Source organism: Rhea americana, unplaced genomic scaffold, assembly GCF_003343005.1.
Source record: "Rhea americana isolate MKP2758 unplaced genomic scaffold, rheAme1 scaffold_239, whole genome shotgun sequence".
NCBI classification, from domain to species: domain Eukaryota; kingdom Metazoa; phylum Chordata; class Aves; order Rheiformes; family Rheidae; genus Rhea; species Rhea americana.
This window is the reverse complement of record NW_028186356.1, coordinates 327,601-346,401: the sequence shown is the minus strand read 5'-3', so window position 1 is coordinate 346,401 and position 18,801 is coordinate 327,601. Positions and strand designations below refer to the sequence as shown.

Genomic DNA, 18,801 nt, shown 5'->3' with positions numbered 1-18,801 from the left:
GTCCGTTCCGCAGCGGCGGTGGGTCGCGGCCCCGGCCCGGCCGCTGCGCGGGACAAGCCCCGGCCCCGGCCCCGCCGCGGTGGGCGCAGGTTGTCGCTTTCCGCGTGCCCGGGCCCCAGCTGGCTGCTAGCAGCGAGTCACGGCCGTGCCGCTGTAGAGCTTTGCCTTTGCCGCGARGGTCCTTCTCCGGCCTCGTTAACTCTTACTTAAGCCGTGCCGTGCTGGGCAGCCGTCCGAGTTTTTAGTTTGAAGCTTAACTGCTGCTGCTGCTGGGCTCTTAACAGGGCCACGGGGTGCAGGAGGACCCTGCCGGCCCCTTGCTGCCTTCTGATGTTGCTGTTCATTTGTGGCCAGGAACCTCCACCCACAGAAATTATATTGGCCATCAGGTTCTTCAGACACAAACCGTGGAACAACTTGAGCCCTCAAGAACCAGCAAAAGGGGATTTGTTCCAGAATAAGGAAAATGGGCCAGCTTTGTCCAAATTGTGGTGGTCGAGCCTTGTTAACCAGTGAGTTTTGACTGAAATGGGGTAATGTTACCTGTCCAGTCTGGCAAGCTACTCTGGAGGTGGGTGATCCTCGGCAGAGCAATCACGGTGAGTAATCCTGGGAGAGAAAACACAGATTTCTGGACTGTTGGTGCCAGTTGCTGCCTGTAGCACAGCTGGGAAAGACATCTGTGCACAGCTGGTCCGTTGCAGCACTCCCATACCCGCGTGTGCCCAAGGCAGTGACGAATGCGATGTTCTCTTCCTCTTTTTTCCTTTCCTTTTCTGTGTGACACCCAAGACTCTCCCACCCTTCAGCACGGATTTCTGTTCAGGTTCAATTCTAGCATTTCTCTGCTCTCGGGCCATAATGTCTTGACTTGATTAATGGGGGGAGAAAAGCCTCAAATAGTTAGTAGACAAAATACCTAACTAGCCAAAACAGCCACTGCTATCAACTGTAATTGAAGCACATCTGGCTTTATGCCATTTTTGTGGTCTTGTGTTCTTGGGAGCTTGGTGGGCCCTGGCTTTGCTCCTGCTTTAGCTAATGACTGCAATTGTGCTTAGCCAGCCACAGCTCCAGGGGATCCTGATGGCAAACAGGGAGCAGCCAGAGCCCCGCAGCAACCTCATTTTCAGCCAGAACAAGTGCAAACTGCAGAGTAATTCAAAACTGGATAGTACTCAAGGCCTGGTGCAAGTTCTGCCTGCTATCGCCAGTGACTCTTTCCCTTCCTCAAGCATATTCTTCACAGCATCCAGTCAGCAGCTTCTGCTTCAGGTTTATGTTTTGTTCATAAGGCAACACTCCCAGCACGATCGCTAGAAACTTTCTGAGGTATAGACAGCAGTGCCAGCTTCATCCCCTTAAAATGGCAAAATGTATCAAGTCTGGGTTTAGAGAATCAACACTGTTGGGGGTAGGTGATGTTTCCATAGCACAGGACTCATGAGCATGAGCATTTTTAGGTATGGAGGGTCTTATCTTTGTCGTTGGCCTCAAACCTAATTAATTTTGGATAGTTTTTTAGTGCAGTGGAATTAGCTCCCTTTCTTTGTGACCAAGATTTGGAATTATGTAGGGGACAAGAAGGGCCACAGCTTGTGTCCTGAGCAGTGTCAGGCGCTGCTGCCCCCAGTGCTGGGGTTCTCTCACAGGCTCTTTTTCAGCTCTCCTGTAGTAAATCAATACTAAATTCCTTTAATTATGCTCATCACCACCCCATTCCTAAATTGTTTTGCGGGTCTTACTTTTAACTTATCCTGGAATTGTTAGATTATTAGTATCATGATAAACTTGCTACCAAATTGAAAGATGGTAAGTGGTTAATCAGAGAATCACGAGGTGACACTATGCCATAATTATTCTTCTGTTACACTAAGATCTTAGAGATGCGCTGGCAACTTTAACAGTGCTGGAATCAGAACATAAAAATCCAAAAAAACATTTTCCATCTCTTGTAAGCACGGACAGATAATGCTAAGAAGTTCAATTTTATTTTTTTCYCTCTAGCTGGCCTGTGCCAAGTTGGAAGAACTGAAGTAAATGGATGATACATCATGGCTGTGAGAGCATATGCCAGAGATGCTGAGATTCCCTTAACCGCTGGTAGGAGAGCTAAAGTAATCCTATTAGACCTTGTTAGAAAACTTCTTGCTTCATGTTACAGTTATTTCTTTGGTTATGAGGAGGATGTTCTGATCTTGCTTTACAGTCAGCTACAGTTAGGGATTTAACTCATCTTTCACAAAGAGTCTTTTTTTTTTTTTTTTTTTTTTTTTTTTTTTTTTTTTTTTTTTTTTNGAAGCAAATAATTAAGTGATAAGTCATGAAATTTTTTATGCTCCCTGAGGTAGTATTGACTAGCAAGGGCTGAGGGTCAGTAGGTGTTGAGATGCCACTGCCATTTCTCTCTGTTTTCTGGAAATACAAAGAAGGACCCTGATTCCTAGGGTATCAGTCTAGTACAAAATTCACTTCAAAAACTGAAAATTTTTTTTTTTTTTTGAAGCAATGCTTTTGAAGGGGCAATGAGTTAAAACAAACCCTGGTTTAAAATACAAAGTAAAACCAGAGCAGGGCAGTATGATCAAATGGGCACAAGTTAATTCATGAAATGGCAAAAAGCCACTTCTCTAATCAGAACTATGTATGGCTTTTAAAGAATTACTGAGCTGTGGCTTCTTTGTTAATGCTGAACTTTATGGAGAACATCCAACAGTCCGTCCTTAAACACCGTAATCTAGACTGTAGTTACACGGTAGATGGATGTCACTTGAAAAGTAAAAGTTTAGTACTTGGACCACTATTAGCTTAAAACCTAGATGTAAACTGCTGAGAGTAGAAAGTCTGGGAAAGTGTGAGGAAAAAACTTCCCTTTCCCTTCCATTCCCCACCCTCCAGCCTTTTAATTCTGACACAGAGTCTTTGTTTCAGTATTTCTCTGAATTCAGTATACATTGTACATGTCACCCTTCACCGCCTGGGAAAGTTTTCATGCCACCACTTGATACTGTGCCTCGTATTTATGCCCCTCAGTTTACAATGGGAATGTTCCCTGTTAGCTTAGTTGTGTGTTATTTCTGGATGGGGTCCATAGCCAGTGTATGAGAAAGCATCAATTTATTAGTTTAAGGAACCACAATTTTCTTTTCCAAACTAAATATGAAACACTACTATTTTTTTAAAACATGTATATAAGCAACCTTTTTCCAGTAAAAATACCATTCTTTTGGTAACAGGAGAACAGGTAAAGTTAGCAAATTGTACAGGACTTTATGCCGCTTTAGTTTTTAAACACTTAAGGAACACAGTAGAAACTCCAACCCCAACTAAGTTGAGGTTAGTCTTTTCCCAGCTATGCCAGACTGAATATATCCATCCTTTCCAATCTTAGATGCTGTTAGCAGTTACAGGCTTGGCTAATACTGTGATAGGCAAGCTATATATACATATATATATATATATGTATATGTGTGTGTGTGTGTGTGTGTGTGTGTGTATATACACACACACATATAAAAGCTAGCAAGTCATGGTTAATGCTGAAAAAAAATCGAAAACCACAAAGTGTTAAATGCCCTTGCTACAAGCTATTAACATAATTGTAAGAAGAGATTAACTCCCTGCTGTTACCCTACACCCCCAACCTCTATTTTGGAAAAGTTTGTCCAACTGTCTATGAAGTTTTATACTTAAAAATAAGTTATTTCCGATTAATGAGGCTGGGAAAACTCTTAGCCTCTCATGATAACAGCATTCCTTGTTTTACATGCCTCTTCAATAGCAGTAAGGTTAATATGGCCTTCAATTTGTAAATTGTGCAATTGCCAATGTGAAGACAGACACCACCAAGTAACAAAGCTAGGCATTCAAATTTCAGAATCAATATGCTAGTATTTATTATTCAGATGTCTAGGTTTGATTGTCACTTTCTTCCTTACCTTGCAAAGAGGGAAAGCTTCACGTACAGCTTCCACATCAGGTACTTTTCTGTTAAGTCTCTGTACGTGGTAGCACTTGCCAGTGGGGCAAGCAGTTACTTCATGTTGTGTACATGAAGCCGTAGTTGCTCATTTATGAGCGTTGGTAGCTTATTTAACTTGAAAGGGACTTAAGCCTTAAGTGTGTCTTGGTGAAACACAACAGCAAACTGTAGCAATTACCAGTGAAAATGAGATGACTGAAAAATGAAACTTCTAATCCCAACAACTCTATTCATACACACACACACACACACACACACACACACACACACACACGACTCTGGGAAAGCAGAACTTGATGGTTAAGTTCTCAACTTTCAAAATTTCCTTTTAAGAAGCCTTTTACGATACTTGGATGAAAAGTATGTATCAGATGTAGCACATTACTGCTACCTCTGCTCAGAAGTTACCCTGCAGTACTTGGTATTTAAATTTTTTTTTTCAACATTTCTTTAACAGAGCTGTACTGAACTTAGGGAAAAAACGTTTTAAGTAAGTGTCCTCAACAATCTTAATGTTACTTATCACTGCTGAATGTTACTTATATTTATTATTCCATACAGGTGGACTGATGATAGCACTGTTGAATTCAGAATGCCAAAGCTGGCCTGCTCATCGTAAATCCAAGACTGCCGGATCTAACAAGCCCATGCTGCAACATGCTAAAAACCCAGAATATGGCATGTCAAAAGATCAAATGCTTAATGCACTAGACACGGATGAAGATATTACAAATCACTAAGCATAGTAACTAATTTTCAGTATTTCATTGTAAAAATTATGTTTGGGGGTTACTGAAAAATGAGACCTATCACAGCAATTATTTAATCTCAGGTGATTCATCATAGTGCTTATATTAGACAGATGTACACAAGCGTTAAGTCACCTGGTGCAGAAATTAAGGAATCTTATTTTAAGAGACACTGACTTGTACATTTCAGAGCTTTTTATTATTAAATATTGAAGTTGAATTACTAGAAGAGTTATTTTTCAGCAATGGATTTTAGTCTTTATTGCCAAGTTTGATAAAATTAAAGGCTAGTCTGTTTTTATTTCAGCTCACTTTCTAGATTTCAACTACTACACGTTTACACAAAACAGCATTACAATTCATGAAAGTATTTTTCATTGAAAAGCTCATAAGCTAAACTTAACCTAATCAAAATTCTTCCTTCTGAGCCATACAGATTTCAATGCAGCTGCACAAAAATACCTGTTTGATTCTATAGGCAATTAATTTTTTTCCTAAAGGGAATTATTTTCTAAAGTGAAATTTAAAAAATTTCCTATGCTACCAGGGGTGGGTATTGCTCCCCTCTGCATGCCCCCAACCCCATTCACCACCTTTATACTACTTAATCTTTGTCTTACCAGAGGTGGACTGTGCTCCAATCTGACACTCATTTATCTGCTGATTCAGTAACTAAAAGTATTGTGTAGTTTGTAATAGGCATGCAAGGATATATCACATTTGCTCTGCCTTTTTATTTAAAAATCTAGTAATTAAAGATTTGATATTGCTTCGTTTAAAAACTTTCCGAAAAGCAGATATGAAATATATACAGAAGGAAATATCTTGAAAATTTAAAAAAAGCTCATCTGAAACATGCTGCTGTTTAAATCCCAAAATATTTTCAATACTTAAGGAACTGAAACAATTTGAAAATGTGTGATACATACAGCCAGGTTAGTGGACACACAGCCACTCTTGCACAGCAGTAACAGAGGACAAAAAAAAAATCTGTTAGTATAGGCTATTAAAAAAGATTTGCTTATGCTTCTAAGAGAAAGCACTCACTGCACAGTTGACTCACAGGCTTTATTTACACTCGTCTACAGATTCATTTTGTCTTACATTTCATCTAAGCCAAATGAAACCATAATTTTCCTTTGTCTGTAGCCTACCATTTGTTAAATTTAAAAACTTCCATCTGTTAAAAGTACAGCAACAATCTATTACAAAGCACAAAGGAAAAAACAAAAGGTAACAACATAGCATCTATTAGGTCTGATTTTTACAATTTAGTAGATGGACTTTTAAAGTCAGAGGCACAGTTACAAGACTAACCTGTTCTTGTGCAACCTACACATAGTTAGCAAGGAAATTAGATATAAAAGAAAACACTAAAGAAGAAATTGCAGGGTGTTTTCTGCAAGATTATCAAATATTTCTTCACCAAACCCACTTTGCTTATATATCAGTTCAAAGAAGTTTGTTTCTTAAAAAAAAAAAAAAAAAAAAAAGCAGAATTTAATTTTGCTCCGTTTGTTTTGTGCCTTTCATTTTACAAAAGTAGCTAGGAAATAAGGGTTTGGGAATTTTACTATTGAAATAATTGCAGATATTGCTCTTTGTTGGCTTAAAAAGAAAAGTTTTCTTTAACATACTTACCTTGTGATGGCAGTGAAGATACTTAAACCCGTCTTAACCAAACGGAGCTCAAGAGTGACCAAGTTTTAATGTGGTATTGCTAAAGTCCATAAAGCATTTTAAGCCATAAATTATACAGGTCTGAGGGACAAGAATCACTGACACATTTAAGATGTCAGAACTTTCTACAGTTTATTATTTTTAATTTTTAAATATAAAGAAAATTCAGATACCTTGAAAATTTTGGTCAGCCTAAAATTAACTTTACAGATGGCCTGCATAAACTTCATTTGATTCCAAGAACTAGTTCTTTATTTCTCCACCTCAAGAGTAGTTCTTAAATGATCCTTTTATAAGAAAGGATCACTAAATCCAGGATCCATGCATGTGAAAATACTGTACCCAGTACGCCACTGCAGCAAGTACACTTGGCTGACTGCAACAAATACAGCAATAGGCACTGGCAGCTGTAAGATCTGAGCAATGGAGAGGCTAGTGCCCAACGACTCCAAAGTCCTCACACTGAAGGAACAAAGTCTAAATCACTCTCTACAGAATCTTACGATAAGACTGGATATTTAACAGCTATTCTGCACTAAACCTGGCTAAAAAGAAAAAAAAGGGGGGGGGGTGGACATTCAGCTATATTTTTACTTCAACATAGGGAAAAAAAAAAAAAAGCTTCAAAACTTACTACTGTAATCCTATGGGTAATATTAGCCCTACAGCTACATTAATCTTTTGTGGTCCCGTAAGAGGTACATTAAAGAAGCTCAGGAGTTGGATACAGAAAGTTTATGGGTTCCCCCATATCCTCATATACTTTTGTAACTGCCACATAAAGAGTATAGTCATATTAGAACTACAGATCCAACCTATGTCTGCTCATACATGGATGAGCCAGGAATGGAGTAACCGAGTCTTTAAAAATAATAAAAAAACCCCTTACTCAAACAATAAAACTTCACACCTCCTCTGGGGAGTTTATGGCTTAAAATGCTACCTCACTTTTGTTTTGTGAATGAACAAAGCTGCAATTTTCCCGAAAGCAAGGACAGACATGCACCTCTACTAGCAGATTCAGCACTTCTGACCAAGTAAGACACCAACTTCTTAAAAATATGTCTCATGCACTGACTGGATTTTTTTTTTTAAATGTGAATTTTAATACATTATTTCTTTTTAGAACTTGTACGGGAACCAGAATGGGAAGATCCAGATGACGATCTGCGGCGTCTGCAAGATATAAATGGAGAAAGCATGCAAAGAAGTAAGCTGAAGTTAATTTTAGCATCCACCTTGAGTAGTCTGTATCCTATAATAGCTGGAAGCCAAGTATATTTAATAGGGGCCTTTTGAGAATATAAAAATTATTTTAAACCACTTTATGCTCATGAATGTGAATTTAATACTAAAATTGTACAGTAAATTTAATATTGAAAGTAGAATGCAATTTCTAAATGCAATATTGCTTATGACAATAAATCAATGATATACATCACGCTGAAAGAGTGGTAACCAGGTCTTTCTATGGAACATGCTCCTAACAGGGGGAATTTTCATTAAAAAACACAATTACAGAGGTTTTAAAATGAAGTAACAGAATAGGGGAAGTGAGAGAACTACTTCTAATATCAGAATAACTGATCAGACTCCGTTTTTTTCCTAGTGAATCTCAGTCCTTCAGAAAAAAAAAAGCACACATTTAAATACACCCATTCTTATTCTACATAAACCCAAACCTTTCGGGTGACCGTGATCTCGATCGTCTTTTTTTGCGATCACCAGATGAAGAAGATCTAGAACGACTTCGCTTCTTGCTTCTCTCAGGGGAAGATGATGAACGAGAGCTTGAGTAAGATCTTTTTCTTGGGGTTGAAGACCCCCTGTAGGACCTGGAGCTGGATCTTTATTGATTAAGAAATAAATCAGATTTAATTCTGGTATAATATAGAAAGAACAAATAAAGAACAAAAAAGACATTTTCATGAACACCTGCTACTCTATTTACATCAACGTTCTTCTGAAAGTAGTTGCTGGATGTTTTAATACTTACTGCTTAGTTAACTGCCAATAAAGACTTCTACTGGCATGGTAGTTCTCTTAATAAATTTTGCTAAATAGTATTTCTCAACATACAGACCAGCAATGGTTTGGAAACCCCTCTCCAGCACTCTCCAGAATTAGGCATTTTGATAACAAGCTATGGGAAATGGGACAGGACATCGGCTAAGATCTTCCTCAGTAATCCAATTCTCAAAACAAAAAGATTTGAGAACAACAGATATGATACTAATTTAACTTCATATTAATGGATATCTCACACTGGAACTTTATTCATCTTAACTGGAACTTGAAAAGCCCTCAGAAGATATATGTACTCAAATTTACTTTGATGTTTGTAAGTAGTAAGACCTTCCCAAACCATATTAAAAAGAACACTTTTATAATATAATCATTTTGGCATTTGCAACAGATGAACCAGTTTCACTTACAGCACTCAAAAATCACTTTCGTTATCTGAGGGAAAAACACAGCTTTTGGAGCTTTTAATAATAAGGTACTAGAACTATAAAGTCCTAAACTCTAATTCCGAAATTATGTAAAAGCACCTAGCAGAGTTTTTTCAGAAAGCTAGTAAAACGTTTTCAAACCCACAAGTTTTTGGCAATATATTTTAAAAGTTCTCTTATTATTGTAAATAATAAAGCACTTTTCTATTTCAAACAAGCTACACTGAGGACTCTTGGTGGATGCAGTCTGGCACAAGCAAATAACCCAGGACAGCTGACGAGTCATTTCAGGATCTAGAGGGGGCACATGCACCATTTTCTCTTCCAGAAAGCACGGTCTCCCCTCTCGCACTGATCCGCACATCATCATCCATAGAATGCTTTTGCCACCAAAGCATGGTGGCACCATTTCAGGTTGGTTTTCTCTCCCAACTTAAATTCCTTTTTCTTTGTTTTACAGTTTAAGGTTCTCTACATGCATGGGAAAGGGATGGGATCTTCATTCCATTGCAAAAGAAAAGTTCTGCCACCAGGACACCTGCATAAGGACACCTCAAGGAATTTATATGATTTTGTTAGTTCTTCCTGCACAGTTGAGTAATTGCTATACAGAAAATATCAGCTAACTCAAACTCCTGTGAGCATCTCACATGATTAACTGTCCAACACTTTCATACATTTTCCCCACATTTACGAAGATAATTGCAGCACTATCTAATGGAAGTTAAATATGTTATCACTAAACACAACAAAACGAGAAGTATAGCATATTTTCTAATGTTCTTCCATATCAAATAGCCAAAGTGGAAACAGTAAAAACAGAGCAAAAATTACTGAAGCAAGTAAACATGCATTCAGATTCTTCTTCCTTCAAAGTGAAGATCTGTGGAGTCCACTTGTCTAGCTTTAGATCAGACTTAAACTCTTCAAACAAAACCTCGCATTCTCAAGAAATACTTTAGTAGTGGTAACAATCTTGTGTAGAGACCCCAGGAATTCTGACTTCCAAGATAAAAATGAGTTAATGTTTTTTGACCAGCATAATTTTACGATGAAACAAACAAGCGGTTGGTTCTTCTGCCCTTTTTTCCTCTCTGCAAGGAGAGAATGCTACCTCTCATTCACCTTGATTTCGACCCACGAGATCTAGAATGTTCTCTGGAGCTGGAGCGAGATCTTGATCTGGAACTGGAAGAACTTCTTGAATGGGACCTGAAACAACAGGGAAGATTTTTTCCAATATCTGGACAGCTCTGGGATACACAGAGGTTGCTTTAAAACTAGATACAGAATTCTGCTTAATAGGAGTTTGAAACAGTAGTTTTTATTATTGTTAACTTTTGAAAAATGATACTGGTGTCTTTTGTTGTGTTTAGCAGAATAACTACTCGTGTTAGCAGTAAAGCCAACAGTTTCCTATCAAAAGACATTTGAGCCTAGATTCATTAAACAAATGATAGTTTCCCTCATCCCTCTAATTTCATCACATTGCACTTGAAAACAGAAACATAGTAAGAAGGTGCATTCAAAAATGTATAAAGTCCATTTTTTATTATGTTTCCTAAAACAATGCACAAAAATTAGAGGTGCAGTTATTTGGCAAAAAAGAATCAAAGAACTGCATAACCTTTTATTATTTCATGAAATGAACACTCTTCTTTTAATTTGTGCCTTAATCTGAAACCATCAGCTTCTCTGACAAGCAAAATAATTAGAAGTATTAGGATTAGCTCAAATTTTCTCCAAGTCAGTTCTCGCAAGTATCTTGTGAACAGTTTCAGCTTTTTGTAAAGATTTTCCTCTTCATGAAAAATTAGAAGAGTTATAAAAAGAAAGAAGTTAATTCTTGGCTAAAACACAGACAAGTCTAACATTACTTGTAAGCTGTAAGTGACAGAAGCATTTTCAAATTTTTCATGTTGATAATGTTTCTTTAAGGCACAAACTGTAAGACATATAAAAATAGTACTGGAATTCCAGTAAAAATTGTAAAAAGTAGTCATTGCACTCAAATTCTAATAATCTTTTCAGGCAAAATATTTTATAGATGCACTCAATCTCCCAGTATATATTGTTACCGTGTCTTTTTCCTTTTACTCTGCAAAACAAAAGCAGCATGAACACATGCTTTCTAACTGGAAAATATATTTAAACTTTTTTTAAAAACATTCAAGTATCTCATAAATATATCATAAAAGGCAACTGACACTGCCAATAAATTACATTATTAGAAGCATAATAAAAAGTTCAAAGATCCATTTAAGTTCCAGATAAACCAAAGTACTTTTTTCTTCAGTGTTAAGATTTGTGCATTAATGAACAAGGTTATGGTCAGATGAAGTTTTTGTATCATCTTTGAACTTCCCACCCCTAAATCTAAGAACTGCACTCAAATACAGCCCCTACTGGCTACACAACGTCCACACATAGGACAATACAGCCACTTCCCTGAAGAGGGGGCAGTATCTTCTTCCACACCTCACTTCATAGGAACTGCTGACAGCCCATCAGCCTAACCGCTAATATGCGAAATGCTCCATGTAACCACATGGCAAATACTGCTTTCAAGAAGGCATCTGAAGGAGGGGGGAGGTGGACAACAGCTATTTTCAAGAATATTCTTTCTTATAGATGAGGCAGTTGAAGAAAAGCGTGACAGCAATGGGGAGAAAAACAGACAGAACAGAAAAAGCAGCCGACATATGGTCAGTATGAAGGAACCCTGGCAATGATCAGAGTGGTTAGAGCAGAGGTGCTGTTACACAACTAGGAAAATGAGAAAAAACTTGACCTTTACATGTATGAAGTTTCTGTGTAACACCCTATGGTAGTACTAATTGGAAGTGTTAAAACAGTAGCATCCTTGTATTATCTGTGAGGCAGCTAAAAAGCTACAGCTTGTTTTACAAAATCTGATTATAAAACGCATATTGAATTATTTATATATTTCTGAATTTAAGTGATTTCTCATCTCTTAGACCTACCCATCAGATTTCTTTTGTGGCCCCCATGACCACTATAAACTTTTCCTATTATTCTGGCAGCACTGGCACTCTGCTTGAAGTCTTCCCTCTTCCCAAATTAAGTTCAAGTTCCTTGTCTTTTTTTCCATTCAGTCCTTTCACTGAATCTGTCCAGACTGCATCACTGCCCTCTTCTGCCACTTCCTCCCACTCTGACAGTTCCCACTCTTCTGCTTCTCTATGCAACAACTCTATTCAATATTACTCAAAAAGTGCATCCATTGAATGACACATGTCCGATAAGTCTAAAAACAAGTCTGAAAATAAGTTTTTATTTTTTAAACTTCGTTCAGGGATTCAATTGAAACATCAACTTAATTTACTAAAACAAGCAGCAAGACATACGAAGCCTTCCTATTGAGGATCCACAGAAGGCCAGAACAGAACATTATCTACCTGTGTAAATTCTATACATAAAATTTTTAACATAATCAACTGAAACTGTAAGGCAATCAAGGAAAAAAAAAAAGTAAATAAAGAAGTTAGATACTGACATTTTGCCTGGCGTTACCCTTGACCTGTACCCGTTTACCTGGACCTAGACCTTGAGCTTGAATGGGAGGATGAGCGTGATGAAGATCGTGAGTGGGAAGATCGAGACTTAGAACGACTGCGCCTATTGGATTTCTTTTTCTTATTAGTGTCCTCTTCCTCACTAGCATCAAGATTATATTTTGAAAGGTCAGCATCATCTTCATCCTCATCCTGCAAAATGCAGATATCATGTACTTCAAGAAAGATGAAAAAATCTCTGAAATTTTCAGTTTTGTAACAAAAGATGAGGTCTGTAATTTTTAAAAGACTATGAATAAAATTCAAGAATACTCCCATTTATATGTTAATCATACAGAAAGGTTTCAATTGCCAAAACGCTGGATTCCGATCTCACATAAGCTTTTAATATTTTATGGTACAGAGTTCAGGTGCACAAACTCTGTACCTACAGCGCACAAATAGCTGTAGGTACTATTATCCTCATAGCTATTCCTCCACATTGCTGTAAAGGCAGCAGAAAATATAGGCCAAACTTTAGCTACTATTACTAAACTACACTAAAGTAACCACTAAAAAATAATTGCCAGCAAAATCAAAACACAACATAGTACCTCATCCAATTTGTATTTGGAAAGATCTTCATCCTCATCCTCCTCATCTTCCCCTTCAGATTCTTTATCTTCTACTTCTTTCAGAATAGATGCAGGACCAACCGGCTTCCCTCTATACTTTTTCTTTTTGCGACCAAACTGAGAAATATTATTCCATTAGAATACAATTTAACAGAATTAATTTCCAACTGTACTTTCTGATAAAATTTCTGAGAAAATATACAGTAAAATCAATTTTAAATAAAATTACTCAAACAGAAACAGAAGTAACATGAAATATCAATTAGCAACAAGAGACTTTTTAACAGATACTTATTTTAGATCTAAACTAGTACCTACACACAAGATTAATGAGAATCTATTTGTAATAAAACTGTATTTTACATTTGTGTTTATGTAATACCTTTTTATAAAACAATGCAGAGCATCCAGCTGAAAACAACATGCAATGCCCTGAAGCCAATTCCCCAAGCACTTTAATGAATACAGCTTGTATCAGTTTAATTCGATCTGATTCTTGGCTTTTACCCCTGCAAAGACACAGCTGCATTCACTTTCAGTTCAAAACTGTTTTGCACTTGTGCATTTAACAAAGAGATGAATCACAAGATACTTTTCCCTATCAGGAAACCAAATGCAAACATATGTACCCTAAACAAATCACACAACATAAATATCTCCAAAGAATATGTGTACCTAATCTTACCTCATCATACTCTCCATCTGATTCTTCACGTTCTATATATTCAACATTCTCTCGTTCATTAAATCCTCCTCCATATCCTTCAAAAAGTGGCAAAATAAGACAATCTCTTGGGCTGCACCGAATTCAGCTACATTAAGCACAAACTTTAGAATAAACTTCCACAAAGTTTCTGGAAGCCTTCAGTGGATTTATAAATACACATGCCATAAAAATGTAATATGATCTCAAGAGAAGCGCAAGTTGTTCCCACACATGTTTATTAAAAATAGTTCCTCAGGAACCTAATTGAGAAAATGGATTAAATCGCATAAACGACACAGACCACAATGGAATTCAAAGGATGGAGGAGCAAAAATAAAAAAAAAGCAAGTGGGTTCACAGAAGAGCTGTGCTGGGGAGCTGTGCTGGGACTGCAATGCCTGACAATCCCCTTGGGGCAGAAAAAGCCACCCAAGAACGTCTCCATGGGGCTAGACCAAGGCTGCTGTCCTCGATGCCTGATGTCCTGTCTCCAACAGAGCAGCCAGCAGCAAACGCTCAGGACAGTGGTACACAAAGAGCAAGGCGAGGGCAACGCTTGCTGACTGCTCTCCCAGCTGCTGCTGCCGAAGYGTCCCTAGCACGGCCAGGTCCTGCGCACGTGCTGCCTCCCGCGCTGCTTCTGGGCATGTCAGCCCACTCCCACACTGTCATTATTCCTCTGTGGTCTAAAAGCTGAATACAGATCCTCAGGGAGTAACAGGAATAAAAAACCCCTTCCTGTAGCTGCTTAAATTGCACTTGTGCCAAGGTTTGTCTTAAGAATCAAGGAGGGGAACTTACTTCCTGGGACATCTCTCTCTCTCTCATCCCCATTTAGATAATTAAAACTTAGAAAAATAAACAGCCTAGACTAAAACAAAAATCAACAGTAGTTTCTTCTATTGGTTAATTATGGTTTGTGTGATGAACTCAAAGAGGGAAAAAAAAGAAGGAAAGGGAAGACGCGTCACCTGGAGCATGTTTTTGCTTAAAACAGTTTTTGACTTCACAATTTAAGTCACACAGAACTCAAAATGTAAAATCTTGGAATTCAATATATTCTATTTAGTGGCTAGCAACAAAAACAACGTAACACCATTTCTCTCTGATCAGTATGTTCCAAAACTATCGACAAAAGGCATTCATTCAGTGGCTGTATCAATTTGTGTACGTGTGTGTATGTATGTATACATATACGTGTGTGTATATACACACACACAAGAACGTATACATACAAAAAAATAAACAAATTAAAACAATCCTCCTTCTATATTGACAGGACCATTTCCTGAAGTCAATTTTTAATTAATATTCTTGCCATCTGTTCCTTGTCTGAAGTCGTATTTGATGTTTTGACATAAAACTAGTACAGATAAATACTGTGGCACAAAATAAGGTGATTGCTGGAAAAGACACTTAGCCCAAACAGGTAACCTTTTAATAAGAGGTCTTTTTTATGTAAAACTATGAAAAAAGCAAAATCACAAAACTACTGTTCTCCATAGCCCTGAATGTTGGGAGCTGTTCTCTTCTACCAGGCAGGAACACACGGGAAAAAAAGAAAAACTCAGACCAGAAACCTAGTATGCATTTGGGGAAACTTGGGCTTTCACTCTATTCCTTTTCATAATGGAAGTGGAGAACTGTAACCTGCTCACTCTGATTTCAGCTAACTTTGTAACTTGTGACAAGCACATGCAACACGCTCTGCGTCACAAACATGACCACAAATTTACTCTGAAGGACACCAGAACTTGAAAGAAATGAACAAATAATCTTTTCTTTTGAGGAAGAAGTTCTGTGCTCTTCTCCATGATTCTTTTATATGTATTAGTGCACATGCTCTAAGCATTAAATTCACTGGCTAATCCCATTTACAGTGTTAACAGTGTAGCAGTTATGACCTCATTTTAAGTATATTCTATGTATAGTTATTGCTCGGCTTCATTGTTAAGGCAGAAGGTCATCGAAGTATGACCAAACTGTAAGTGTTATTAAGAAACAGTCTAATCTACACAGCCTCCTAACACGGTTCTTCTGACTGTAGATTCCTCTGTAGACGATTCCTCTCTCTATATATAAATTATCTCACAGGCCTTGGAATTAAAAAAAAAAAAAAAAAAAAAAAAAAAAAAGCATTACTCCTTCAACCTTCTTAGTCACAAAATCAAGCACAGAAGTAGTTTAAGCTAAATGTTCTTTGACCTTCCAAATGAAACCACTTAGATGGTTTGTATACTAGTAACCATGTCTAAAAACTTACAAATTTATTTACGTATGAAAGATTATTCAGCTTTGCCAGTCCTACTATGAAAACAGACTCCTTTAATTAAATTATATTTTGATTTGTAAAAAAAAAAGTTTCTTACAGTAATTCAGTATTTTAAAATCATACACATCTTACCTGTCCTTTCCTCCAGTTTAGCATACTTAGGAGTGTTACACATATTGCATTCTGATCTTCTGGCCCAGTTCACATTACCACATCTTTAGAGGGAAAAAGAACCAAACATAAATAAAAAGCATTTTGTTTCTAATTAAAAAGTTTGAATGTTGAGGCAACGCTTCAGAAAAATCATAAAAATGTATTTGTCAACTTCTAGCAGTGATTTGCAGTCACTAATGCAAAACAATTAACTCTAAAGCAAACAGTCATGTAGACCCGAAGAACTGTAAAAGTGTCTGCGCGTGCTGCACGCACAAAGATGACAGGAATGGGACCATACTAGAGGAAAAAAAAATCAAGGAGAAAGAAGTTAAACAAACACGCAAATGGGAGACTGTACAACATGTGTCCACGTACAATTGAAGTTGTACTTCATCTAAGTTAGAGCTGAAAAGAGATTTAACAGAAACAGATTCTGAAACGGCTATAACTCCACAAAGGGCAAGTAGTTGCCAGCAACAATCTTATCTATGAAGGATAAGGGGAACCTCTCCTGCTACTAGATCTTCATTCCAGAACACGAGAGAGAGAGAGTAGGGAAAAGGAGACCATTGCCACAATGAATAAAAAAGCTAGATCTGAAATGCAGAGTTCAGCAAACTGCTGTTTTAGAAAAAGGAGAGTGGAAAAAAAAACTACTTGAAGGTAGCTGCCATCTCTTCCCATTAATTCTAAGTTCTGTCTTTTCTCTGTTTTTCCCCCATTCTCAAACCCTGACCTCCAGATGGCTACAAATGTCTGACAAATCGGACTGTGGACCTGATTTCAGGCTGAACCTTACTTTCCCTCCCTTAAGGGGAAGAAAAACACACGTTTCAGCAGCAGTGCTTACACCAAGGGCTCATGGAGCTGCTGTGTAAGATAGAGGAACCTTGGTATAACATTTACTAAAGGATGGAACAGTGCAAATTCGTGATTACTCTTCCCTAATGGCACTTACAGTTCAGAGAAATTAATGAACAAGCTAATCCAGGAACGATGCTTTTGAGCAGTCATTGAAATCTGCTGCTGCACACCCAGTTACACTGCTCTGTTACTGCATTTCTACCTCACAGTGTCCCAAAATACCACTCATACTTTTCCTATCCAGAAACATTGATCTTTGGGTGGCTGCCCAATGTCAAATAGAAGAGGAAGTAGCTTGTAAGCTGCAGTTTAGCTCTGCACTTGAAAACACTTGGCAACCCTGACACATGCCACCAAGCGGATTCCTTTGAGTTGGTGGTACCGGTGCTGTCCGGGGAGACAGAACACCGACAGCAGAAAGCTGCCAAACCGAACGAAGCTCAGCGGCGACAGGAGCAGCCAGCTGTGGTTATCCCTGCTGCCTGGCCACAGACGCGGGATGCGTCATGCTGCCTCTCTTCGAGAGAGGAAGCTAACTGCACGTTCAGTTACCTCACGTCTGCCAAAGGGACGTACTGATGAAGGTCTCACGAATGTCACTACAATCTGCTGCTACTGTAAATGCAAGGTTTTTGCATCCTATTGCCGTTTTGTTTTACTGTGTTGGTATTCTGTTTGGTTGCAGGAATGGCAAGTCAGAGAAAAAAAGAAAAAAGCCAAGTGTCACTGCTCAGAGAGCTTAGTCAATTAACGTAAACTGAAATCCTTAAAATTGCTCCAGAAAAATTGAAAGCTCCTCTCAAAAAAATCAAAGTGTTTAATTAAAATGCAGTCATTTTATAATTTAGGTCTTAATGCTCACAATTGATTGCTTAGATAAATATCATAGAACTTAAGTATATGGCAAGTTTTATTTGATAAATATTTTTTAAATTGGTAAAAATAACCATAATCATAGCATTACCACAATTAAGATGTTATACCCATGTATGCATTTTTTCCAGACTAAGTGTTTTCGTCTGTCAGAGAGAAACTTTTATCTTTCTAGGTTTTACTTTCTCTTTCCAATCACATTAACTAAATAACTGCTGCCCACCAACAAAAATTAAACCTGTTCTTAGAGTAAAGCACATTACCGGCATAACTAGAGATACAACGGCATAGCTAGAGATTTATTTCTAGTTTCTAGACTCTATGCTCTTTTCTAGTCAACACAAAATAATTTATGCTGGTAATATTAAATATCCACTTTCAGATGAGATGTGCGAGTCCAAGAGAACACTGTACGTTTTGTAAAATGGCATACGTTTTACACTGCCAGTCATTAGCACTGAAGAGGCCACGACTCTTTTCAGCAAGTGTCTTTCCTATTTCAGTCCCTCCAGCTTTCATCATTTTGGCTTCAGTTGTTTTTTCTGGAAAACAAAAAAAAAAGCGTTCAGACATTCTCCTTAGATTTAATATTCTGTTCAAAAAACAGAATTGGATGAGGGCAGGAAAAGATGTAATTTAAGAGAGTCACCTCTACCACATCTGTTACAACTGGTTCTTCTGGCAAAATTGACATTTCCACACCTGAAAATAAAAATACACTCCAATGAAGAAGAGTTTGCTTGTTTAGTGGAGCAAAGGGAATGACGAAGCTAATAGCTAACTTTCGGGTGCACAAACACACAAACTTTAAGGTAAAACCACTTTCGCCTTTGGAGCCAGATTTGTCCCAAATTAAGGCATTAAGTTGCTGAGGCTGCGCCGCCCTGGGGGGGAGCAGGGGCAGGACACGGCAGGA

At 37.8% G+C, this 18,801-nt stretch overlaps 2 protein-coding genes across 2 annotated transcripts in view; both read right to left on the bottom strand.

The window, feature by feature from the left end:
- The window catches only part of PTGER3 (prostaglandin E receptor 3), an 11,289-nt gene extending 10,576 nt beyond the window's left edge, over positions 1-713 (bottom strand). Inside the window, exons 1-2 of the mRNA XM_085306378.1 lie at positions 565-713; positions 207-424 (exon numbers count right to left, since the gene is read on the bottom strand). Coding sequence (XP_085162504.1) covers positions 207-424; positions 565-713 — 367 coding nt within the window. The remainder of the gene's footprint in view (positions 1-206; positions 425-564) is intronic.
- Positions 714-5,785: 5,072 nt separating this feature from the next.
- Positions 5,786-18,581, bottom strand: ZRANB2 (zinc finger RANBP2-type containing 2). Its single transcript, XM_085306351.1, has 9 exons — positions 18,535-18,581; positions 18,319-18,427; positions 16,125-16,207; positions 13,700-13,776; positions 12,994-13,131; positions 12,420-12,592; positions 9,990-10,076; positions 8,094-8,258; positions 5,786-7,587 (listed from the first exon to the last, which is right to left on the bottom strand). Exons 2-9 carry the CDS (start codon positions 18,405-18,407, stop codon positions 7,524-7,526), a joined length of 876 nt encoding a protein of 291 aa, XP_085162477.1. The 5' UTR covers positions 18,408-18,427; positions 18,535-18,581; the 3' UTR covers positions 5,786-7,523.
- Positions 18,582-18,801: the final 220 nt, after the last annotated feature.